Raw genomic sequence first — 25,840 nt, 5'->3', positions numbered from 1 at the left:
TTCCGGTAATTGAAGGCTGCTACCAAATCCCCCCTCACTCTTCTCTTCTGCAGATTAAATAACCCCAGTTCCCGCAGCCTCTCCTCGTAAATCATGGGGCCACGCAAACACAGGCCACACACCCAGCCACAGGGGCATTGTTTTGCATAGGCCCCTGCCACACTGGAATCTCTCCTCTCCACCCCGTATAATAAATCAGCCCAGAGCTCGCTTCCCAGCTTCACCCAAGAAAACAGCCACGAACTGCGGACGCCTGACGCGCTCCTGCAGGGGGCACTACTGCCCAAGGTTAGCGGCCCGCAGGCCATCCCTTCCCCTGCAGGGGGCGCTGTTACACCAGGCCGGCGGCTTGGCTTGGCCCGGCCCGACTTCGACGCTGGAGCCGGCGTTCAGCCAGCAGCGGCGCGGAGGCGCTTATTTGCATCGTTTTTAAAGCTTGATGCTAATTGGGCGAAGTGTGACGAGGGAATGAAAGACATGTCGCTATTGGTTGGGACGGTCAGCCCAGTCTCTGGGTGGATCAGCTGTTCGGGGCGGCGGGGGAGCCGGGTCCGAGCTAAGGGTCCGAGCTAAGGGGCCGGGCTGGGGGGGCCCGGGCGGGGGGATCCGGGGTCTGGGCTGGGGGCGGACATCGGGCTGGGGGGATCCGGCTGGGGGGATCCGGAGTCCGAGCTGCGGGGGGCGCCGGGCTGGGGGGAACCGGGGTCTGGGCTGGGGGCGGACATCGGGCTGGGAGGATCCGGGCGGGGGGGCCCGGGCTCGGCTGGGTTGGGGGGATCCGGCTGGGGGGATCCGGAGTCCGAGCTGCGGGGGGCGCCGGGCTGGGGGGAACCGGGGTCTGGGCTGGGGGCGGACACTGGGCTGGGGGGTTCCAGGATCCGAGCTAAGGGGGTCCGGGCTGGGGACACCGGGCTGGGGACTCCGGGGTCTGGGCTGGGGGCGGACATCGGGCTGGGAGGATCCGGGCGGGGGGGCCCGGGCTCGGCTGGGTTGGGGGGGATCCGGCTGGGGGGATCCGGAGTCCGAGCTACGGGGGGCCCGGGCTGGGGGGAACCGGGGTCTGGGCTGGGGGCGGACACTGGGCTGGGGGGTTCCAGGATCCGCTAAGGGGGTCCGGGCTGGGGGCATCCGGGCTGGGGACACCGGACGGGGGGATCCGGGGTCTGGGCTGGGGGCGGACACTGGGCTGGGGGGTTCCAGGATCCGCTAAGGGGGTCCGGGCTGGGGGCATCCGGGCTGGGGACACCGGACGGGGGGATCTGGGTTCTGGGCTGGGGGTACACGGGGCTGTGGGGGATCCGGGTCCGAGCTAAGGGACCGGGCTGGGGTGGATCCGGGGTCCGAGCTAAGAGGGTCTGGGCTGGGGGGGATCCAGGGTCCGAGCTAAGGGGGGCCCGGGCTGTGGCGATCCGGGCGGGGGGGCCCGGGCTGGGCTGGGCTGTGGGGGGCCCGGGCTGTGGGGATATGGGCTGGGGGGACACGGGGCTGGGGGGTTCTGGGGTCCGAGCTAAGGGGGGCCTGGGCTGGGCTGGGCTGGGCTGGGCTGGGGGGGGCCCGGGCTGTGGGGATATGGGCTGGGGACACTGGGCAGGGCGGATCCGGGGTCTGGGCTGGGGGGACACGGGGCTGGGGGGTTCCGGGGTCCGAGCTAAGAGGGTCCAGAGCTGGGCTAAGCTGTGCGGGATCCGGGCTGGGGGCCATGGACTATGGGGAGGATCTGGGCAGGGGGCAGCAGGGTCTGTGCCGGGGACACTCGGGAGAGCGCCCTAGAGCAGGGCACTGCGGGGCGAGGTGCTTGGACCCCGGGTCAGGTCTAGTGCGGGAGCGCTCGGGGTAGGAGCTGGGCGCTTGGGGCAGGGCTGTGGATCCACCCGGCAGCTCCTGCCCTGGGCCAGCGCCTCCCAAGCCTGGTGTGCCTGGCACAGACCAGCTTCTGCGGGCGGAGGAGACCTAGCTGCCCTGTCGCCCCAGAGGGTCACTGCCAGATGGGGCTGAGGGACGGCAGGGGGCATTGGTGAATCGAGAGGTTCTTGCCTGGCAGGGCTGTGAGCCCAGTGCAAACTCACAGACCAGTACCAAGTCCTGGCCCACATGCCTGAACCCCACATGCCCCAGAGCCCTGGGGAAGGCCCCTATCCCGCCCAAAGGCTCTGCCCAGCTGGGAGTGCCTCTGACAGGCCTCCCCGAGCTAACATGGGGGGTCGTGCTTCTCTCTCAGGTCCTGTGAGTGGATGGGGATGGAGCCCACAGAGCCGGACTACGAAAAGCAATTCCAGGCCGCTGTCAGAGTCATTCAGGGCCTGCCTAAGAACGGTGAGTCCAGCACGCTCTGCAGATGGCCTAGCGTGGGCTTTGTCGGCTGGATGTTGGGATGGGTCTCCAGGTTGGCGAGGCTGAAGCTTGGTCTCTTGAAACTGGACAAAGCCTGACTAAGTGACCAGTGTGGACAGGCCTGTGCTGGCCCCCAGGAGACAGACTAGATGGGAACTAATGGACTGTCTCAGCCTCCACCATGTGTCACATCACACAACACCCACACGATGGGCATGGACTGGTCCTTTCGTTGGCAGTCTCACTAGAGAGGCTGATAACTGGAAGGCCACTGAACTCTCTGTTCCTGCCATGAGAGCTGGCTCCCCAGAGCAGGCTGAGTGAAGGGCCCGGCGCTGCTGCTGCCCGGGGTGTGTCAGTCCCCAGGACTCTCAGCCAGCACCTCCCACTTGCTGTAAGCACACAGGCAAGCTCAGTTTGTAGCATTTCTGTGCTCAGACCCTGCAGTGCTGGGGTGGACACTAGCTAGTGCTTGGCAGAGCACAGCTTAATTCTCAGATAGGCTGGTTCTGCAGCGCTGGCTCTAGTAAAAGGGTGGGGAAAATGGGTTTTATCAGTTAAACTGTGTGACATTGACAAGATGCCACTTCAGTCAGGTTTCTGATTGTATCCGTGCTTTGGTGTCCCGTCCTGGCCAATCAAAATTCCACATCTTATCCTTACACCAGGGAGGATAAGAACAAAAGGTTGTTAATCCTCATGCTTCAGGCCACACACGCATCACTAGTGGGCAGTCAGGAAGGAATCTCTCCTTTGTAGGGTATTGTACAATTAGGTGCATGCATGGAGCAGAGGGACTTCTTTTCCTGGAGTATCCTGCATTGGCTGCTCCTGGAGGCAGGATACCGGAGTGGATGGGCCTTTAATCTGTTCTGTTCTGGCAGTTCCTGTGGGCCTGATCTCCAGAGGTGCAGAGCACTTGCGCTTCCCATAGACTTCAGTAAGGACCTGCATGTGCTTAGCAACTGTGAAGACCAGACATTTATTTATGTACTTGTCTTAAGGCCACCCCACCCCCATGCTGGAAAATCTTGGCCCTGATGCTTTAGGCCATGTGAAATTTCAGCTTGCACTTAAGAGGAGAAAGGAGATGAGAAAGACATCGTGACCGACCCGCTTTGTGCAGCCTCGGGTACCTGGCGTCTGCCCTCATTGTGTCTCTCTCTATATTAATAGCATATTATGGTATATGGGGCTTCCTGCCCCAAAACACAAACACAGTTTCACCCGCCATTGAAACACAGCTACCTCTGGGGTGGAATGCAGCTGCTATTTAACAGTGCACAGCAACACTACGCATCCTCTGAACTTTCCAGCTAAAACTGCAGAGGGTATTTCGGAGAGGCAGAATGTAATTGAGTGGGAATTGGGCCCGGATCATGGTTAAGGCCCTGACTCACGGGCCCGTCAATGACCAGATGGTCTCCTCAGCGCTATGCCTCCTCTGAAGGGCAGAGCTCCAGCAGTTTGGGGTCTGCTAGCGCCGTGCTGGGGCATGGGCTCAGTGCTGATCTCGTGGGCAGAGACCCACCTACTGGGTCACAGCGTAAGGATGCGGGTAGCAGGCCCTGAATGGCCACGTTAGTCTCTAAGGTGCCACAAGTCCTCCTTTTCTTTTTTCCTGGTGGGAAGTGGCCGGAGTCCCTCTGTTCCTGCTCTGATGGTTTGGGTGTGTTCTAGGGTCCTACCGCCCCCCCTACGAGGTGATGCTACGGTTTTACAGCTACTACAAGCAGGCGACAGTGGGCAGCTGCAAGATCCCCCGGCCTGGATTCTGGGATCCCATCGGCCGGTACAAGTGGTAAGGCTGAGGCAGTAACTGCTTGGCATGAATGTTGTAGACTGCAGTACAGCCTTGTTCGTGGGGCATCAGTCATAGAATCTCAGGGTTGGAAGGGACCTCAGGAGGTCATCTAGTCCAATCCCCTCCTCAAAGCTGGACCAATCCCCAATATTTGCCCCGGATCCCAAACGGCCCCCGCAAGGATTGAACTCACAACCCTGGGTTGAGCAGGCCAATGCTCAAACCTCTGAGCTATGCCTTCCCCCCTCATGAGACATTCTGGTTGGCAGGGATGCGTGGAGCAGGCTGGGGAAGATGTCCAAAGAGGAGGCCATGGCCGCGTATATCTCGGAGATGAAGAAGGTAGCCCAGAAGGTACAGAGCTCCTTGTTTCCCTGCTATGTGCAGCTCCTGGGGCTGCTCCACTCGCTCCCCGTGTGCCTTGGGGCACCCTGCAAGGAGTGCCCTCGGCATCGTCCCTGGTGGAGTGAGGGCCACGTGGCACACGCTGGCACAGCTGACGGGCTCTGGCTGAGGAGGGCCTGGATTCAGAGTCGTTGGAAGGTGGGGCGGGAAGGGCGCTGGCAGAGCTGGGGAAGGACCCCAGGCTGGGAAGACCAGAGGTGCCCTGGCAGCGCTGTGGGGGGAAACTTTCGGAGCCCGCTTGCCACAGCCAACTTGCCGTAGGCAGCACTGTCGGTCCCTCCCTCTCCCAGACGCCGCACTCAGGCCCAGGGCTTTAGTGACCATTGCCTCAGCGCAGGAGCTTCCATCTTCTGACTTGGCTACAAAAGAGCTGTTGGGGTTCTCTCCAGGTCATTGACACGATCCCAGCAGGCGAGGTGTCTGAGGACGTGTTTGGGTTCTTCGAACCTCTCTACGAGGTGATACACGATATGCCCCGGCCCCCAGAGTCCTTCTTCAGGAAGAAGGCTGGTAAGCCTGGGGCGTTGGGAAGGTGGCTGGGCTGGGCTGGGGTGAAATGGGCAGAGCAGCAGCCTGGGAGTCAGGACTCTTGGGTTCTAGTCTCGGCTCTGCCACTTCCTTGCTGCAAGGTCTTGGACAAGCTGCTTCACCTCTCTGTGCCTCAGTTTCCCCATCTGTAAAATGATACTTCCTTCTGCTGGTTCCCGCATGCCCTAGCCCATGAGGGAAACAACTCATCCTTCCAGCTCCCTGGCCATCCATCGCAGGTACTGATCTGGCCCTCATCACTGTAGTATCTGAGTGCCTCACAATCCCCATTGCACAAGTGGGGAACCGAGGCACAGATAGGCTAAGTGACTTGCCCAGGGTCACATAGGGAGTCTGTGACGGAGCAGGGAATTAAACCTGGGTTCCTGTGTCCTAGCCTTCCTCTTCCTGTCAACCTGGACTCCCAGATGGCGTGCCCTCGAGGACAGTGCGGCCTCGGCCCAGCTGCATCCAGCAAGCTGGCATTGCCTGATGTGGGTTTGTGCAGCGCAAGCCGAGCCCTCGCCACCCCACCGCGTGCTGTGAAGAGGGAGGGAGTGGGGACTGAGACTACAGGCACCTGGGGGGCTCGCCCTGGGCTCGCTCCTGACTAGAACTTGTGCCCAGTTTGTTCTCTCTGTGCTCCTGGCTCGAGTGATTGTATGTGAGAGCCTCAGCCCCCCCGCGGCAGAGCGGGAGGAGGGCGTGGCTGGGCTGCAGGGATGCAATGGTGGGCTGACTATAGGCTCCGCTGTCCTTCCCCTGCCCTGCCCCCCAGCGGCTGTGCAGCATGTCTGGCAGCCTGCACCCTGGGGCGCTTCAGCCTAGCTGCGGTTGTGGGGCTCCGTCTGGGAGCCCCGTGTTAATGGAGACGTCCCCTCTGACCTTTAAACCATCCGCTCGCTTCCTCGCCGGGAGCGTTCACACCAGGCTCGCTCGAGCTGCCACCCGCGGCTGTGGCCTGAGGGCACCCTCCTGCCCTGCCACGCGCGCGGGGGCTCCGGCCGGGGCTGCTGGCGGCGCAGGTCGCCGAGCAGAGATCTGCCCTTGGCGCTTGGGAGTAGTGGCCCTGCCCTGGAAGCCTGGTAAGCGTTGGTTTGGCCAGCGCTGAGCCGTGAGGGCTCGGCTCCCCCCGGAGCAGCGCAGAAAACAAGAATCCGGAGCCGGCTTTGGAGCTGCGAGCCGGGCGTGGCGTGGCAGTGCGGGCTTCCCGCTGACGAAGGGACGGGCTGAGTTTGGGCCTTGCTGGGTGACTGCACTGCCTCTGGGCAAGAACGCCCCTGGTGGGGCATGATGGAATCCTCTTCCACTGCCCGGGGCACTGAGCACAGGAGCCGACTTTCCAAAGTGCCGGGGGGGTGCTCGACCCAGGCCCTGCCCCCAAGGCCCCACCCCTGCCCCACCTCTTCCTGCCCCCGCCCCACCTCTTTCCACCCAGTTCTGCCCCCTCCCGCGAGCGCACTGCATCCTCGCTCCCCCCTCCCCCCCCAGAGCCTCCTGCGCTCTGCCAAACAGCTGATTGCAGCAGGCGGGAGGCACGGGGAGGGAGGGGAGGCGCTGATCCGTGGGGCCTGCTGGCAGGTGGGAGGCACAGGGAGGGAGGGGAGGCGCTGATCCATGGGGCCTGCTGGCAGGCGGGAGGCACAGGGAGGGAGGAGAGGTGCTGGTCTGTGGGGCCCGCCGGCGGGCGGGAGGCACTGGGGAGGGAGGGAGAGGCGCTGATCCGTGGGGCCCGCCGGCGGGCGGGAGGCACTGGGGAGGTGGGAGGGAGCTGATAGGGAGCTGCCGGTGGGTGCTCAGCGTCCACCATTTTTTCCCCATGGGTGCCCCAGCCCCGGAGCACCCATGGACTCGGAACCTGTGGCACTGAGTGACTGGCTTAGACCCTGCAGCAGGAGGGGAACTCGGTGGTCTCGTCCTCACGTCCGTGCTGGATCCTCTTTGGAACCTGTGGGTGATAGAAATGTGCTCTGTTGTCTCCAGAACGTAAACGCAGAGCCTAAGCTACCAGCCATTGCCCTCCTCAGGGCATCTCCATTCATGAACCTGCCCCTGTAAACCTGCACACGTGGCCTCTGACTAGGAATGGGACAACTTTGTATCAAACTCAGGCTTGATACAGAGTGAGAGGAGGCAGCCACTTAACTCCTGATTTAAATCACTTGGTTTGTTTTTAGTCATTGATTTACACCAGGGTGAAGGTTTGAAAAAACTAATCTGAAAGTTTGTCCTGTTGCAGCTGTAGGTTTAAAATGGATGAGCTCCGTTCAAAATGCTGCTGTTTGGTAGGGTTGCCATGACTGGTAGGATTTCCTGTTTAAAGTCTACGGAACTGCTTTAAGAACATCAGAATGGCCAGACTGGGTCAGACCAAAGGTCCATCTAGCCCATCTGCTGACAGTGGCCAGTGCCAGGTGCCCCAGAGGGAATGAACAGAACAGGGAATCATAGAATCATAGAATATCAGGGTTGGAAGGGCCCTCAGGAGGTATCTAGTCCAACCCCCTGCTCAAAGCAGGACCAATCCCCAATTTTTGCCCCAGATCCCTAAATGGCCCCCTCAAGGATTGAACTCACAACCCTGGGTTTAGCAGGCCAATGCTCAAACTCTGAGCTACCCCTCATCAAGTGATCCATCCACTGTCACCCATTCCCAGCTTCTGACAAACAGGCTAGGGACACCATCCCTGCCCATCCTGGCTAATAGGACCTATTGATGGACCTATCCTCCGTGAAATTATCCAGTTCTTTTGTGAACCCTGTTATAGTCTTGGCCTTCACAACATCCCCTAGCAAGGAGTTCCACAGGTTGAATGTTGGGAATCATTAAGAAAGGGATAGATAATAACACAGAAAATACCATATTGCCTCTATATAAATCCGTGGTATGCCCACATCTTGAATACTGTGCACAGATGTGATCGCCCCATCTCAAAAAAGATAGATTGGGACTGGAAAAGGTTCAGGTTTCTTCACACAACGCACTCTTTGCCAGTGTTCTACAGGTACTAGATAAATTCACGGAGGATAGGTTCATCAATGGCTATTAGCCAGGCTGGGCAGGGATGGTGTCCCTAGCCTCTGTTTGCCAGAAGCTGGGAATGAGCGACAGGGGATGGATCACTTGATGATTCCCTGTTCTGTTCATTCCCTCTGGAGCACCTGGCACTGGCCACTGTCGGCAGACAGGATAATGGGCTAGATGGACCTTTGGTCTGACCCAGTATGGCCATTCTGATGTTCCATGCATTTATCTAGTTCTTTTTTGAACCCTGTTATAGATGCTCCCCAATTTACACAATCGTTCCGTTCCAGAACGCCTTGGGTAACTCAAATTTTGCATAAGTCGGAAACGTATACCTGACCGTTACGCAAAAAAAAAAAAAAAAAAAAAAAAAAAATCCCTCCTATTTCTAGCTTACGGAACTTTTTCCGAAAGTGCGGATTTGCGTAAGTCGGGTCTTGCGTAACCCGGGGAGCATCTGTAGAGTCAAATTGAGGAGGGTTCAGAGAAGAGCCACAACAGTGATTAAAGGATTAGAAAACCTACCCAACTAGATTAAGCTCCTTGATCTTAACAAAGAGAAGGTTACGGGGTGACTTGATCACAGTCTAGTACCTACATCGGGAGCAAATTAATAATGGGCTCTGCAATGTAGCAGAGACAGGTGTAACATGATCCTGTGGCTGGAAGTGGAAGCCAGACAAATTCAGATTTGGAAATAAGGTGTGAATTGTTAACAGCGAGGGGCAATGAAGCATTGATACAACTTACCCCGGGTCCCTCAGTGGCACTCCTTAAATCAAGGTTGGCTGTTTTTCCAAAGCTCGCTCTGGGAATTGTTGTGGGGCAGCGCTCTGGCCTGTGCTCTGTGGGAGGTCAGAGTGAAGGATCACAGTCTGGCCTTGGAATCTGTGGAACTGACGACAAACAAGGCGAAACTGCCGCCCGTGATTTCCATTGGCCAAACGGAGCCACGCAAGGAGTCGAACGCAGCCGTAAAGCAGCTGCCGACTCAAGGATGTTTCAGGGTGAGGTGCTCTACTCAAGGAATGTTAAACAGGCCTGATTCCTGCTGGCTGAAATCAGACCTCTCCCTGGGGTCTCCAACTGGCCTTCCTCCCCCACCCCCAACACTAACCAGGTTTGAAACCCTCGGCCATGCGGCGTGAGGGGAGCTGGCTTTGTAGACTCGCTCCCTGTCAATCACCTGAGCTGCGGAGCTGAAGTAGACCAGGGTGTGTCTGCCCAGGCGGCTCTTCAGCTGACAGCAGCCCTCCCGTTAGGGTTAGGGATTGAAGAGAAGAACTTTGTGAACGGACGTCCCTATGGGCAGCAGAATGCAGCTTCCAGTCGGGGAAGCAGCTATGTGCTGCCAGCCCCCACCCTGGGCCAGCAGATGGGAGGCACAGACAAGCTTCCCTCCCGTGAGCCCTGCAGGAGCGGGCACAGCGATGGGAGAGCACATCGCAGTCCTCTGTGGCACTCTGAGGGCAGGGCAGTTATTACCCGTCGCCAGGGGCATTTGCTGTGTTCAGTTCCTAGCCCCTGGCACAGTAATGTGACCTCCTGGGCAGAGCACGGCTCCTCTGGGGGGTGAGAATAGCCATGCAGGGGGAGTTCGCTGCTCTGCACACGGCGGCCTGGTCTGTCACTCTATTTGCCGTAACGCTGGTGGGGATGCAGCACAGACCCTTCCTGCCCTAGGGGAGCCCCCTTAAGCCCTGGGGGTTCTGCACCCCTTGGAGGAACGGGGCCCGCACTCCTTGTGTGAGCACATTGGATGCTTGGTGCCACTAGCAATCTCTGTGAGCCACTTCCGCAGACCCTGTGGCCCTAGTATTAACCCCCCGCATGCTGCATCCCACCACAGCCGTTAACCAAGGAAGGATCGAAGCGCTGGCCAAGGCAGTTGGGACCAAGGCCCTCACGGCCAAGCAGCCAGGCTCCTCCAGGGCTACAGGCAGCCTAAACAGGGTGTCTGCTGGGTTGGGCCTGCTGCACGCAGCTCCTGGCGGGGGAGCTGCCATCCTGGCTCAAGCTGCTCTCGCTGGCGCTGCCCCTCATGGCTCACACGGCTGGAAGTGGGGGGTCTAGGCCACAGCAGGGCAGCCAGCCAGTGTTTGCTCAGCTCCTGCCCAGAGCCCATCCTGTGGGGTCACCTTGCCCAGTGCCGCAGACTCCCTCATGCCAAGGCCTCCTGTCTGTCACTCACATAGAGCTGGAATCACCTGTGCCAGGCTGGGATTTGCCCCATGTCTGAGACCCCAGAGGAAAGACACTCGCCTCCTCCCCACACACCCACGCGTGGCCCTGTCACGCACCAGCCCGCCCAGTGATGGACTCACGGAGCTCTGTCTAGTCAGCTTAACAGAGAGACGGTTTGATGATGGCCTGTAAATACTTACAGGGGCACAAATATTTGGTAATTGAGGGCAGACAAAGGCCGAACAAGATCCAGGAGACAGACGCTGAAGTTAAGTAAAGTCAGAACAGAAACCAGGTTTTTAGCAGTGAGGGTAACAAACCAGCGGAGCAACTCACCCAGGGCCACGGCGGATTCGCCCTCACTGGCAGCCCTGAAATCTGACTGTTCCTGGCAGCGACGCTCCGGTTCCAGCAGGGATTATCCCAGGGGCATTCTCCAGCCTGTGCCATGCAGGAGGGCAGACGGGGTGATCCCAGTGGTCCCTTCTGGCCTTGGAACCTATGGACAGCCAGCAAAGGGCCCGGTGCTGGCTGTGGGCCCTGGGGCCTGTTGTCTTCACTGGCTGATTGCAGCTCCCCCTGAGGCTCTGCGGGCCCTTGAGGAGGGGCTCAGGGGTCCGGGTGTGGTCTCCATGCTTGTCCTACGGGTGCTGGTGGCTGCTCTCCTGGCTCAGCGAGGGCGTCTGGGCGCAGCGATGCTGCTCTCGCAGGTGGGCCCAGTCAGGGAAGCGTGCCCGTGGGCAGCCAGCGAAGAGCCCGTGGTGGGTAAAGGCGCGGGGGAGTGGAAGTGTTTCCACGTCTCTTTCCATCTGGGCTGGGCACCAGAAGAAGCCCCTCCCTGGGGTTGGCCGAGCTCCTAGAGGGGATGTGGGGGGGCAGCTCTGGAGTGGGGCTTGGAAGCAGTGATGCTGTGGGCTTTGTATCTCAGCCCTCAACCTGTCTGCTGAGTGCTAAGGGGCCAGTCCGATTGCTCCCTTTCCGTGCAGGCAAACGGGAGAGGGACTCCGTCCTTAGCCGGGGTGGCCAAGCAGCAGGACTGTTGGGGAACTTCCTGGGGGACCCTGTGTCTGGGGAGCAGAACCGAGAGGGGCAAGCGCTCAGTGCTGGCTCCGGCGTGCCAGAGGGGCTCTCCAAGGGGAGTCGGCCTGGCCTTACTGTGAGGAGAACAAACCCAGTGTCCTGTCTGGCACAGGGGGCAGGGCCTGCACCCCAGGCGGGGTGGAAGTGGGCAGGGGGTCGGGCGGTGGCTGGCACAAGGGCAGGGCCTGTTCCCCAGGGTGGGGTGGAAGTGGGCAGGGGGTCGGGCGGTGGCTGGCACAGGGGGCAAGGCCTGCACCCCAGGCAGGGTGGAAATGGGCAGGGGGTCAGGCAGTAGCTGGCACAAGGGCAGGGCCTGTTCCCCAGGGTGGGGTGGAAGTGGGCAGGGGGTCGGGCGGTGGCTGGCACAAGGGCAGGGCCTGCACCCCAGGCGGGGTGGAAGTGGGCAGGGGGTCAGGCGGTGGCTGGCACAAGGGCAGGGCCTGTTCCCCAGGGTGGGGTGGAAGTGGGCAGGGGGTCGGGTGGTGGCTGGCACAAGGGCAGGGCCTATTCCCCAGGGCAGGGTGGAAGTGGGCATGAGGTCAGGCGGTGGCTGGCACAGGGGGCAGGGCCTGCACCCCAGGCAGGGTGGAAATGGGCAGGGGGTCAGGCAGTGGCTGGCACAAGGGCAGGGCCTGTTCCCCAGGGTGGGTGGAAGTGGGCATGAGGTCGGCATGTTGTTATTCCGTGGTGGGGCACGTGGGCCGTGTGTGGCGCCGGATAAACACCTTGGGCAGCGCTTGAAACTCCCGGGATGTGGGGCTTCTCTTGGCTGCAAATCCCATTCAGTGGCGCTTTCTCCCATCCAGGAAGCTTCACATCCCGCTGGGGTGCTGCTGTCTGTCGGGGGCCATGGCAATCTTGTCATTTGTGCTCCTCAGTGTCAGGTGGCCAGGGCCCTGCGCTGTGTCCTGGGGAGAGTGTTATGTAGCAGGCACAGCAGGGCCATGATTGAGAGCTTGGACTCCTGGCTCTGCTACTGACTCCATGGCCTTGGGCACGTCCCTTCTCCTCCCATTTTCCCATCTGTACAATGAGTGATGTGCAATGAGGTGAGCTCTGAGGCTTTGTGTGAGCTAGGTGTGGCGAGATCCCCGATGAGCGGCACTCAGGGAAGGATCAAACCCCCCAGATGCACTTGGTGGGCTTTGCTTCCTGCACACGGATCTTTGGCCTTCTAGTGACTGCCCCAGCCTGTGGCTCTGGGGCACAAAGGACACGGATTAGATTGAAAATCCTTCCACTCAACATCCTGTACTGCTGTGATGAGCCCCCTGCTCTCCTGGTGCCTGGCCAGAGAGTGCCGCCCCCCCCCCACGCTGAGCCACCCACGCCTCCCTGCTGAGCCATACGCATCCCCCCACCCAGCCACCCCCATGTCTCCCCCTGCTGAGCCACCCATTTCCCGCCCCGAGCCGGGTGTGTACCCCCACCCCCGCCAAGCTGCCTGCATCCCCCCACCCCCGAGCTGCGTGTTCCCCCACTCCCACCTAGCTGTGTCCCTCCACCCCGCCAAGCTGCCCGTGTCCCCCCCTGAGCCGTGTGTGCTCCCCCACCCCCGCCGAGCCGCCCCCATCCCCCCTGATCCGCGTGTGTTCCCCCCCCCCGCTGAGCCGTGTGTCTCCCATTCCAGGTGGCAGGCTGGGTCGCGCTGACGAAGCCCTGGAGAGCAGCAAAGTGACCAGTGACTCGGAAAGCGAAGTCTACAGTGACACCCTGGAGCAGACAGAGCCTGGCCAGGTAACGCCGCTCACAGAGCGAGCCAATGTGAGGCCCGGGTCCAGATACCTTCATGGTCCTGCGCCAAGAGATCGTCCCTCCTTCCGCACAGCCATTCCCCTGCGCGCTCAGCACGGTGCCCCGATTTCACTCCCACCGGCTGCTGGGCCAGGCCCGGATCTGCAGCGCCCTGTCCTACACTGCCTCTGCTCAGCAGAGCTCTGAGTTCCCTTCGGGCCCCGGCCCCTGCCTGGTGACCCCAGTATCCCTTGCTGCCGTCTGGGTGCCTGTTCTCCGGCCATCCCACACGTGAGTCTCAGCAGAGCCCTGATCGCAGCTGCCCTCCCTCGCTGCTTCCAACGTGTGCACCGGGCGGGGGCCTCGCTTGCTGCAGAGCATGAGCCACCTGCTCCCGTCCCGTGTGGGACCAGGGAGAGAAGGACCCCGCGGGGCCCTGCACCGTGCTTGGGGGCAGTGGGAGGAGAGCCCCAGTCCCTGTGCTCCCACCCCCAGCAACTAGTGGAAGCTCCTTCGTCAGTATCACTCTCAGACCCCCCAGAGCTGCTACTGATGGCTCCATGGAGAGGGGCAGGGAATGGCTCTGTGTGGAGCTTGGTCTGGTTTCGTTTGGTTGTATTAGGAGGAGGCATGGCTGTGGGAATTATGCAAATCAAAACTCAGTGTCTCTCACCCCAGGGGTTCATGGGTGGTTCTCTGTGCTGCGGATTGGCCAAGGGACCCACTGCACCCCATGCTGTGTTTGCTCATGCTTTTGCTGGTTGCCTCCAGCCCAGTCTTCGGGCAGCAGGATAAATCAGGGGTTATCCCAGAGCTGGGGCAGAGAGCTCGCACAGAGCTCACAGACTGTCAGGCACAGCCCAGTGTATCCCACTTTGCAGGTGCTGCTGTGGGTTGCTCTGTGTGGGAATGGTCGGGGGGGTAGAAAATGCTAGGTGAAAGTTCTGGCTTTAGTAGGTGGAAGCCTGGCTTGGGACCCCTGGGTCTGTTCCTACCTTTGCTGCAGCCTGAGATGTTGTGGCTAAGTTACATCTCTTGTCTGTGATGGTACCTGCCTCCTGCCGGGTTTAATCAAAGCCCTTGGCAGAAAAGTAAATGGTTCTTTGCAGGTGGATGTGTGTGATGTGGGGCAGGAGCTCAACCCAGGTCATGCAGTGGGTCAGTGGCAGAGCTGGGCATGGATCCCCGGAGCCCTGACTCCTGGTTCCCTGCTCTAACCACTGGACATCTGGCCTCTCCCCGCAGTGTCTCAACTCCTGCACCCACTCACCCCTGGCACTTGGGGGTCTCACTGCAACTCTTGCTGCCCTTTCCCCTCCCGCAGGCTGGTCAGCGCGTGGCTGGGCAGAGCCTTTCCCTAAGCAGTCCTCATGCAGCCAGCCTACATGCCGATGTCGGGCGTGAGTTCCCGGAAACCTGCAGGGAGGGAGAGCCTGGCGAAGGCGGCGGACTAGCCGGGCGGAGCAGCGATGGCCCCGGGCCCCTCGGCACAGAGAAAGGTGGGTGTGGCACCGGCCCTTGGGTGGGGGTGGGGTAGAGCAGAGCCATGGTGCTAGGTGGGGTGGGGTGGAGCAGAGCCAGGGGCCTCGGACCTGGGTGGAGCTGGGGCGGGGTGTGCAGGCCTGCCTCTGGGTTTGCTGGTCGTTCAGCTCCTTGCCGCAGTGGCAGGCGGGGGGCTGAGCTCTCGCTGTGCTGATACGCAGCAGGGAAGGGAAGGACGCTGAGTCAGGGAAGCAAATGCTGGGGCCATGGAGCCCTTGGGCTGAGCGCCTGCCGGGTGACTCTGCCACGGTCTGCAGGAGGGGAACAGCCAGAGGTGCTGGGGCTGGGGGCGGCCGCACCCCCCGGCCTGACGTGGTTTCCACCATATGCAGGGTTTACAGTTTGGTTCAGTGACCCTCAGCACCCCCCACTGTACACATTGTCCCAGCCCCCCTAGGAACAGCTGAGCCAGGCAGTTGGTGAGGAGCTAGGGAGCCTCCCCCCAGGTCGCCAAGTCAAATCCAGCCCAGCCCTGCCTGGCTGCTCCGTGTCGGCTGGTGAAGGAGTTGGCGGGTCTGAGGGACGGGTGAGTTGCACACGCCAACGCCCTGTGGGCAGAGCTACTGGGGACTGAATGGGCCACGGAGAGCGAATCCCCCCCACCCCCCCTGGGAGGTTCCGCCAGGCCGGGGCTCAGGCACGTGCTGGCCCAGTTCAGGCTCTTTAATGGCCCGATCCCACGGGGCGCTGAGTATCCCTCCTCCTTCCCTGAGAGCCGGGGCTGGTACCTGTGCCCTGGCTGTGCCCAGCCGCCGCTTCCCAAGGCATTTGGTTTGTGGCTGCCCCTCAGGCAGGCCCTGAATAGACTCAGCCCACGAGCATGACTCCCACTGTGCTCCGTGGGTCACGTTTCAGGAGGCCTCTGTCTCATGACAGGAAACGCCAGCTGGGCAGGTCTGATGCCTCGGCCCTCTGCACACACAGTTCGGGGTTTGCACCCCCCAGGCAGTGGGGCAGCCCTGGTGCAAGTGCTCTCAGGAGGCCTGTAGGGCAGGTGGCCGGCTGTGTGTCTGAGCTGCACCCAGGACGCAGACTGGGCCCTCCTAGCTGAGGAACCGTTCCTGAGGAGCATCTTGGCAGGTCTCTTCCAAGCACATCGAGTGCGGGCAGCTGCTGCCTTTGTCTTCGGGTCGCCCAGCCCCGCAGGAGGCGTCTGCAACGGGGCATGGTTCGGAGCAGCACAAGTGGCCACAGGCCATCTGCACGTAGGCAATGCCGTGTCGTAATTAGTGCGCCCGCCCAGCAGTCTTGGACATTAATGGGTTAAGGCTTGCAGCACCTCTGTGAGCTGGGTCAGGGTCAGCGGTGGGAATCGACTGATGTTGGCCGTGGACATGTGGACAAATCCGTCCTCTTGCCAGCTGGGCAGCTCCCTGCCCTTCCTCAGGGGAACACTCACTGCCGCTGGGCCTTTGGGGGCTGGAGGGAGTCTGGGAATGTCCTGGACACAGAAGGGACCGTTGGGCTCATCCAGTGCAACCTGCCCCATAGCACAGGCCTGAGGCTCCCCAGGGGTTCTCCATCCAGCCTGCTCACTCGTGTGGAGCCAGAGCGTCTGCTAGGAAGAGCCATCCAATCCTGACGGGGAGAATCCTCCGCCTCCCTTGGGCGCTGCTCCCATGGCTGCATACCCTTGCTGCTCATGTGCCCCATGGCCACCCCGGAGCCACCCCTCCAGCGAGGGCTGGGTAAAGCAGCCCAGCACCGAGCTGAGGAGGAAAGCGACGCCCCACGGCCAGGCCACGCGCGATCCCGTCTGTGCTTTGCGTCGTGCGTCTGCCCCACTCACCTCAAGAGAGGGTGATTGTCCCCGCCAGGGCTGTGTCGCAGACATGGAAGGGCAGACGCTGGCATCTCACCCACTCGAAGCAGAATCCATCCACGCTTATCTCCTCCGTTCATGTTCCTTCAGCCCCATCCCAGGCTGCTTGGCAGGTTAATTTGTAACAGCTCTCGGGATAAGGCCACCCTGGAGCTGAGTGGGTGCAGAGCAGCCCCTGGGCTTGGCCTGCTCCTTCCCCAGGCTGGTGCCTCCGCGGAAGGAGCTGGTCCCTGCTCTCTGCTCCCGAGCGCTGCTGTGAGGTGCGGCCCCAGTCTGTGTTAGCTGCCAGCCGGAACCAGGGGTGCTGGCCTGCGCTCTTTGCAAAGCCCTCTCTGCATCCCACCCCGGCGTGAAGAGGGCATCATGAACCCCGGAGCAAGGCTCCTGTGAAAGTGTTTCCTTGACAGTGCTCTGGGCCTGGGGGGCCTGCAGCACGGAGGGATAGACCTGAGGAGCAGACAGACTACAGGGCTGGGAGTCAGGACTCCTGGGTTCAGACTGACCGAGTGACCTCGGGCTAGCCACGTGATCTCTCTGTGCCTCATAGCAGCCACGCTGTGACTCAGGGTAGCCGTGTCCATTGGATGCACTCACCATTTCGAGCGCTCCGTCGCTCTCCTCCCCACTCCCACCCACAGCACACCCTGGGGCCCAGAGGGTCCTGGCGCTGGGGGCTCCGTGCCGGCGCTCGGTCAGACGGGGGCGGCTGGCTCAGTGTAGCTGCCTCTCCTCGGGGATTGCAGGGCGGTGGGTTCAGGCATCGGCCAGGCTGCCAAGCCAGATCTCTGCGCTTCTCCCCTAGCCCTGAGACGCTGGTCCTGACTGGGAGCAGGGTGAGGGGCCTGGGCGGCAGCTTAGCTTGGGGTCAGTGCAGCAAGAGAAGTGACGCTGATTCCGGATGAGCATTGCCAGCCTGTTCGCAGACAGCCACTCCTTCCCCAGTGCATAGCACCGACCCGCTCCCATTGACCCGCTCCCATTGCTCTCTGGGGCGGGGAGGAAATGCTCTGTTGTCTCCAGGCTCTGCTGAAGCCCTGGCAAGTTTGTTTCGGCGCCTGGAGGGGAGCTGAGCCCGTCTGAAGACGTGAGCCCTGGGGCTCTGGGTCCACACTTGGCTCACTAACCCGTGCTGAGCCTGCACTGCTGGGCTGTGTCCCAGCTTGGGAAGGGTGGCCTGGTCACAGCATGAGCTGACCTCAGGCTGGCTGGCACCTTCCAGCTCTCCAGTGGCCTGACAGCCCAGGGGCCTGATGGCTTGTGTTTCCCCACAGAGGTCAGGGCCATCTCCTCCCATGCAGCCACCTGCCAGCCTGCCATCCCCGCCCACAGGGACCAGCCCTGGGGTGAGCTTGTTCCCCAGCCAGACTGTGCCACCAGGGGCTGTTTGGTGATGGCTGTGGTATGGACGCCTGGCCCCTTGGACTGAGACCTCCCCCCCACACACACACACTATCCAGCTGACTTCACAGCCTGGACACCCACCCGTTTGTGTCACACACAGACCACCAGGATGCCTCTCTGTAGACTTGGGCTGATGGCCACAGGCTTGGGCCACCGTGACCCACCAGCCCCAGCGTGTGCTGACAGGGTGAGCTCTGCAGGGCGGTTCCCAGGTTGAGCGGGCAGCAGGCCATCCAGCACCAGTGACCGGATGCCAGTGCTCATCAGTCAAGGCACCTGGGTCCCGAGCACACTTCGCTCAGAGCCAGCGTCCAGCTGCGCTCACTAATGCCTCGGATGGATCCTGCTATGTGCTGCCCCCTGCTGGAGTTAGCGCTGCGGTGGTACTTACCCAGCCCTTCCTGGCGCTTCTCCGGCCCGGGGGAGCATCTGCCTCCCCGGGCCCGGGAGTCTCGCCAGTCTGGTAGCAAAACCACGCGTGCTTTGGAGAAGTGATGGCGGGGATTGGACAGAGCTGTGCCCCCGTCACCCATCTGGGTCGGCTCCAGCAGAGCACGTCCTTCCAACTGAAGGTCACTGCCCATCCGCCCTAGAATCCCCCGCGGGAAGAGGCTTGTACCTGACAGGGTTAGCTCCAGCCTCGCATCATCGAGCTGCACCCTCCTGGCCTGGGCCTGCAGCATCCCTAGATTACAAACTCTGGGGCAACCGTGTAGGACGAAGCCTCGTCCTCCCTGGTCTGTCCCTCTGGCATCCTTGTCTGTCCTTCCTGCCCCACAGAGCTGCAAGCTGCCCCGGGAGCCAGGGGCTGTCCTGATGCTGACCAGGGGGAAGCAGCGAGTGCAGGGCTCTGGCCAGAGCTGGATGTGCAGCTGCTTGGCACCGTCCGTGCCCTGCAGGACAACATGCGGAGCGTCTTGAAGAGGCTGAGCCACCTGGAAACGCTGAGCACCATGCAGGTACGTGCCCCTTACCATGCCGATGCCACAGGCAGGCCCGCAAGGGGGCGCTTTCCAGGCCGGACACCCCCATGCACACACACACCCTTGGTTACAATCGGGGTGTGGGGGAGATGGTCGCTATCAGACCACAGGGCCTCACAGCGGCAAGGTGAGCTCCTGGGGCCAGGCCCCCGGTGGAGACGGGCTCTGCTCTGGTCAGTGGCTGGGAGGCTCGGGGCTGGGCTGCCAGAGGGGCTGTGCCTTGCGCACGCCACCAGCTGGAGCCTGGGGGGGGGTTAGCTCCCGCAGAGCCGGGGGTGAGCGGTGGGGCAGCCGCGGCACGGAGACTCCGCTCTGACGCTGACTCGCTGGGTGACCCCAGCAAGTCCCTTCCCGCGGGGCGTGGAGTCAGGAAAGGCGCCTCAGCCCTCTTGTGCTGGTGTGTGAGCCCCAGGGCGCAGAGCAAGGGGACGATGCCCGAGGCTGCGGGGCTGGATCCGCTATGCCCATGGGGGGCGCGTGCAGTGAAAGTGACAGTGCTGTTTCTACATAGCAGGAAATGGGTGCGGCTGGGCTCCCCTCACTGCCCAGCTTCCCACGTGGCGCTGAGCTGAGCCTCTTTCTGTCTTTCAGGGGCACGCGCCTGGGTCCGGCCCTCGCCACCGGCTGGCCGCGCTCAATACGCAGGTAGGGCTGTGCTCAAAGACAAGCGCGCTGCAGGCCCCGGTTTCCCAGCCGTTCCCTCGTCTCCCAGGCACACGTACAGCGCGGCTGGGCCCCCCGAGCCACGGATGGATGACAGCAGGGTCCTGGGGAGCTGCCCCAGCGGGCTCGGGGGAGGAAGGGGCTGGTGGTGGCAGAGGGCCTGGGAGGTGCTGTCCTTGGGCGGGCAGAAGGACAAGGACTCCAGGAGGAAGAAGTGGGGAGAGACACTTAGGCTTAGCCTCCATCTGCAGCTGCCTACTGGGCTTGTGCAGCCTGGAGTGGCGAGTCGACCAGCCCCGGCAGCTGGCAGAGCAGAGCAGAGTCTAGGAGCCAGACCGCCGTCCACCCAAAGCCACCGCGGGTTCAGCCCAGCTACGCTCTGCGCTTATCCCAGACCCGGGGGCTAGTGGGGTTGCTCCTGCATTCAGCTGCTGCCCGGGGCACTGGCCACTTCAGCAAACCAGGACCAGGTATCTAAAGGCAGGTCCCCAGCTGGGCAGTGAAAGCAGCATGCTGGGACCCGGGAAACCAGGCATCTCTTCCCCGCTTGGCCACAGGCTCCACGTGTGGTCTGGGGTGAGTCTCTGTTGGGGTCGGAGCCCTGGCTGGGCCCCTTCCTCCTAGTGAGTGACAGCCCTGGGCGAGCAAGGGGCCTTCAGTACTCCCCTTGGTGTCTCTGCCATGGTTTGCCTCTGTCATGGGGTCCCTGGGCGATGCTCTGACCTGCTCCCGACGAAGCCAGGCAGGACTCTGGGGAAGTCTCCTTTCTGGGAGCAGCCTGTCTGCAGGACACACAGCTCACACAGCTTCTACCTTCCTGGGTCTGACCTCGGAGCATTCAGCCTCCTCTGCCCCTCCGTGCGTTTCCCCCAGCGAGTCCGCTCAGGCGGGGTCTTGGGGAAGCCAGAGGGTCCTGCACCCCAACTTCGCAGTCAGACTTGACTCTCAGCCAGCCAGTAAAACAGAGGTTTATTAGACGACAGGAACATGGTCTAACACAGAGCTTGTAGGTGTAGAGAACAGGACCCCTCAGCTGGGTCCATTTTGGGGGGCAGTGAGCCAGACAACCACGTCTGCCCTTCACTCCATGTCCCAGCCAGCCCCAAACTGAAACTCTCCCCAGCCCCCCCCTTCCTCTGGGCTTTGTCCCTTTCCCGGGCTAGGAGGTCACCGGATTCTTTTGTTCACCAACCCTTTAGCTCTCACCTTGCAGGGGGGAAGGGCCCAGGCCATCAGTGGCCAGGAAACAGGGTGTCGGCCATTCTCTGTGTCCAGACCCCTGCACACACATGCCCTCTAGGGCTCTGTAACGATCATACACCCTTATCCCACCCCCTAGAGACTTGAGAACTGCCTAGGGGAAACTGAGGCATCCCCACACTATTCAGAAGAAACATTAAGAACAGTCCCACTTCTTCACATCTCTCCCCCCTTCGAGATTGAACTGAGCGGGGTCACTTTAGCCAGTGACCTGGGGAAGTTCGAAGCCAGCAACGTTCCCATGGATGCCCCAGCATCTCTCCCATTCCTTGGTGGGAGCTACACCAGGCCCTTCCAGTGTCACGCCCTCCCTTAGGTCGGGGGTGGTCGATAGCACTCTCAGGCTGCATGTGGGAAGGTTTATGTGGCCCGTGCCCTTTGGCCACCCCCAAAATCCCAGGGGGTCAAACTGAGATTGGGTCTTCTCCCCAACAAGCTGGCCAAACACAGCCACTTGGGTTATAGGACTGTTTAACTTTCTTAACAGCTTTCACTCCATCTGAGACCTTCTCAAAGCTATCCACACTGGATCTTTCAACAGGACAGTCAGTGGATCCATTCACAACAGAAAATTTCTGGCTGTTAGGACCTGAAGCTTTCTTGATTAAATCACTTTCACACCCTTCAGTGGCAGTAAACTGCTTGCAAAGACTCCATGAGGATTCCTTTCCCTGGGGCTTTTCTATGCAACAATTCACCCCTCACAGAAATTCTGCCCTCTTACCCTCTTTACCTAGGGCTTGCTCGAGAGGAACACTTTCCTGAGCAACAACAGACTCTTTCTGGGTCTCCCTTACATCCAGAATTACCTCTGGCCCATCCGGCGGATTCCTACACAATCCCCTTTTAGGCAAACTGACAGACTTCCTAGATAAAAGGTCAGAAGCATTCTCCTTCCCTTTGCCACACACAAGTTCAGGAATCTTTTCCTTCTTGCTACAGGTTTCCACACCCTCAGTCGGTAACATAATCACACACCTTCATGCTCTCCTTGTGCCCTGGCTGGGAATCTCACCCTGATTAGACAGAGTTGCGACACCCTTTTCAAACAACACACTAGCAACAGGCAAAATACAAGCACCAGAATTGTCTGGTCTCTGGGATTTTACATAGACACTAACTGGATGCGACCTAGTTACAGGGCCATTCTCCCGAGCAGACACAAACTTAGGACCCTTCCCTTCCTGGGCTTTAGCTGAATCCAGAACCAACTCTGAGACAACTGCACTACCCTCAACTATCACAGGCTGAAAGGCCCCTTCTGTCTGCTCCACAGACAAAGAAGAGCAGGACACACTTTCTCCTTTCCCAGACACACAGCTTGGGATCTCATTCCCCTTGTCCCAGCACACAAGGCTGGTCACAGACAACTGCTTGCAGACCAGGGTAGCTCCCTCCATAGGCAAGTCAATACCCCTGACAGACACAGGCACATTTCCTTCACTGTCCCACTTCTCCACCCAGCTAACAGGTAAGGTCCAGGGACACTCATCTTCCACTCTCCTCGCCTTCCCACCCTGCTGACTAGACAAAGCCATCAGATCACAAGGCTGCCTAGGCTCATCCAGACTTTCCTTACCAAGCACCTTGCCACTCCCAACAGATCCCCTGCCCTGCCTGTGTCTCCCCCCACTCAGCTGGGGTCTCAGCTCCCCCTGTGCTCAGCGCTGCCCTTGCTGTCCCAGTGGGGTAGGCAGCGAGCTCGCTGCTTTCCTCACTGCATCAGAGCCAGCGTGAGCCCCCCTCTCTGGTGTGTAAGGGGGCAGGGAGCATCTCTCTGTCCCACCCAGCCCCAGGGCTCTGGTTACAGGCAGGCAGGTAGCGTGAGCCTAGCCGCTCCTCCCCCCTGCCAGCCAGGTCATCTGCATTTTCACTGACCATTTCCCTCTCTGCCGATTGGTTCCCTGGATTCAAATTCAAACCCTTGGCAGTTACCGGAGCAGGGCCTGGATCCTGTCCCAAAGAGACACAGTCGCCCCGCAACAGGGTCTCGCAGCTATTATCCTGGAGCACCCCAACGGCCAGCCAGCCCGACCCCTCCTGGATCTGCACAGGGATCTGGGCCATAGGCAGAGCGAGGGGCTTCATCCCTGGGACCCTCACCCAGCTCACACAGCCCCTCAGCATCTGAGGCTGCACCACCCAGGGCCTGACAACAGTTCTCTCTGTCCCAGGATCTCGCCACTCCAGGAATGTCTCCCCATTGACCATCACCTTCCGCTCCCACTGGGGGTCCGAGGGGCCTGGCCCCAGGAAACTCCACACAGACATATAGGTTGGGGTCAGGAGTGGGAGCCTGTCCACCTCCCCACCCATCTGGCTGACGGAGTCTATGGCCTTGGGACCCAGCATTGGAGCTAGACACTGGGGCTTTTCCGCAGGGTCCCCCTGGTTCAAATCTCCAGCCTGCTCAAAGGCAGTGAGGTGGGCATCCACATCCCCCCCATCCTTAACCTTGGGTAGTAATTTAGTCTCGAGGTTCCCTGCGGAACTGGCCCCCCAGGGTCTATCCCCACTCACCCCTGGGAGGTCCCCTATGCCTCTCCGCCCCACCACTGCCAGTTCATGCTTCTGCAGCTCTTTCTCGGGCTCTCACTGTCTCTCACAGTCCTCTTGCTCTCTCAGACTCAGCTCCAATCCCGTCCGTCTCCGATTCCCGGATGGGGAACCCAATCGTGAAGACCCTTGTCTGGTCGGGGACAGGAGTCTTGGGGATGCCTGGCTCCCACTCCAGCTGCTCCCAGATCCTGCTCTAGTCCCATTTGGGGTCAGGAATCTGTTCCTTAGAGCGGTCATCCTCCTCCAGCTGCACGATTAACTGTGCTTCGGTGAACTTTCCAATGCGCAATCCTCTCTTTCTGCACAGGGTTACAATGTCCTTCTTAAGGAGATGGTGACAGGCCGTCACTCCGCTCTTCCCAAGTTGTTGTGGACTCACAGGCCTGTGTGCTCTCAGCTCCCCACGGTTTCCAGGGAGAACGCCTAGTGTGCCAGCCCTTCTCGAGGTCACCACCTCTTTGCCAGGGTCGAGCAGCAGACACCTCCACCCCTGGGACCGCTCGCTGCAATCCCCAGGGGAACCCTGTTACTGCAAAAGTCCTTCTCTCTGGTCACACACTCCCAGGGGTTAACTGCCCCCTGAAACCGTCTCTCTCTGAATCTTCAGCATGCCTGGTCCCTGTCAATCCCCCTTCGTTTTATTGCTCCCCAGTCACTTACTGCAGGAAGTGCCATCCATGGGGTGCAGTACATCCCACCGCTGCCACCAGTTGTCATGGGGTCCCTGGGCGATGCTCTGACCTGCTCCCCACGAAGCCAGGCAGGACTCTGGGGAAGTCTCCTTTCTGTGAGCAGCCTGTCTGCAGGACACACAGCTCACACGGCTTCTACCTTCCTGGGTCTGACCTCGGAGCATTCAGCATCCTCTGCCCCTCCGTGCACTTCCCCCAGCGAGTCCGCTCAGGCGGGGTCTTGGGGAAGCCAGAGGGTCCTACACCCCAACTTCGCAGTCAGACGTGACTCTCAGCCAGCCAGTAAAACAGAGGTTTATTAGACGACAGGAACATGGTCTAACACAGAGCTTGTAGGTGTAGAGAACAGGACCCCTCAGCTGGGTCCATTTTGGGGGGCAGTGAGCCAGACAACCACGTCTGCCCTTCACTCCATGTCCCAGCCAGCCCCAAACTGAAACTCTCCCCAGCCCCCCACTCCTCTGGGCTTTGTCCCTTTCCTGGGCCAGGAGGTCACCTGATTCCTTTGTTCTCCAACCCTTTAGCTCTCACCTTGCAGGGGGGAAGGGCCCAGGCCATCAGTGGCCAGGAAACAGGGTGTCGGCCATTCTCTGTGTCCAGACCCCTGCACACACCTGCCGTCTAGGGCTCTGCAACGATCATACACCCTTATCCCACCCCTTAGAGACTTGAGAACTGCCTAGGGGAAACTGAGGCACCCCCACACTATTCAGAAGAAACATTAAGAACAGTCCTGCTTCGTCACAGCCTCTGTGAGATGGGGTGATCCTCCCCCCCATACTCCCCTCTCCGGAGGGAGTTGTGAGGATACCGTAATCTGAGACCCTCGCTAGTAACTACGGTGACAATACACCGAAAACTGGGGCCCTACTGCTGGTTCTCAGGCTCTCCCAAAGGGAGATGGTGACGCTGTCTCTTGGGGAGGGGTCTGAGGGTCACTGAGCTAGAGACGCTAATAAAGCCGAGAAACAAAGGGCAGCAGCAGCAGGGGCCCCGCTCCGAGCCCCTGCGCTCTGTCACACCTGTGCTGGGCCCAGCGTCTGTGAACACCCAGAGAGTGCTGGCTGGCGTGTTCTCCTTCCCCAGCTCCTGGGAGTCGCATCACTTTAGTCACCCATTGCGGAGCACCCAGGAAGCCTCAGGGTCGCTAACCCCTCCCCACCTCCCTGTGCTTGTCTCCTCTCTGCAGAAGCCGTCCCGCTGGCCGCTGGAGGTCTCAGCTCGCACCCTGCTGTTCCTCCTCGCCTGGCCCTTCGTCGTCCAGTGGCTGCTGCGGCGTTTCCAGCGCAGGAAGAGGTGATCGTTCTCTGTCTGAATGTGCAGCGCTGAGCAGAAACCCCGGTCGCGGCAGGAACACGCCGCCAGGCTGGAGCTTGCAGCTCAGCCATCGGGACTCAGCACCCAGCAGACCCGCAGCTCTGCAATGGGTGACTAAAGTGATGCTACTCCCAGGAGCTGGGAAAGGAGAACAAGCCAGTCAGCACTCTCTGGGGGAGCAGCGGGCTGTCCCCCAGGTGCCAGGGACAGCTCCTCTGAAGGACAAACCAGTCCAGAAGTGTGGCAAGGAGAGATCGGATTCAGCACTTCCTCAGCAAGCTTGGAGCCATCAGCTCGGTCGGGGGGACCCCAGCCTGGGTCTGGCCCAGCATGTTCTCCTCTGAGACACCATTTCACTTGTGGGAGGACCAGGGGACTCTCGTGGGAGGCCTGCCAGCAGGCTCCTCTGTCTCTCCCCACTCACGCCCGCTCAGGTGATCTGCAGCACGACAGTGGCAGCAAACGGAACACGCCCATTAAAGAAAAACAGCTTTTCCGCCGTCTGTTCGT

At 60.8% G+C, this 25,840-nt stretch overlaps 1 protein-coding gene across 6 annotated transcripts; it reads left to right on the top strand.

Moving 5' to 3' along the window:
- Nucleotides 1–478: 478 nt before the first annotated feature.
- Nucleotides 479–25,826, top strand: ACBD4 (acyl-CoA binding domain containing 4). Of its 6 annotated transcripts, none has more exons than XM_037887038.2 (10): nt 479–562; nt 2,219–2,313; nt 4,012–4,132; nt 4,405–4,489; nt 4,930–5,050; nt 12,988–13,094; nt 14,416–14,590; nt 18,637–18,815; nt 19,431–19,484; nt 25,203–25,826. In XM_037887038.2, exons 2-10 carry the CDS (start codon nt 2,232–2,234, stop codon nt 25,311–25,313), a joined length of 1,035 nt encoding a protein of 344 aa, XP_037742966.1. In that variant the 5' UTR covers nt 479–562; nt 2,219–2,231; the 3' UTR covers nt 25,314–25,826. The 6 variants fall into 6 exon arrangements, with proteins under 6 accessions (XP_037742966.1, XP_037742967.1, XP_043392851.1 ...); XM_037887039.2 differs by having other exon boundaries at nt 500–549; XM_043536916.1 differs by lacking the exon at nt 479–562 and adding an exon at nt 1,630–1,641.
- The last annotated feature ends 14 nt before the right edge of the window (nt 25,827–25,840 follow it).

The sequence above is a fragment of the Chelonia mydas genome, chromosome 27, assembly GCF_015237465.2.
Source record: "Chelonia mydas isolate rCheMyd1 chromosome 27, rCheMyd1.pri.v2, whole genome shotgun sequence".
NCBI lineage: Eukaryota > Metazoa > Chordata > Testudines > Cheloniidae > Chelonia > Chelonia mydas.
The sequence above is the reverse complement of the archived record's forward strand: the minus strand, read 5'-3'. Positions and strand labels throughout refer to the sequence as shown.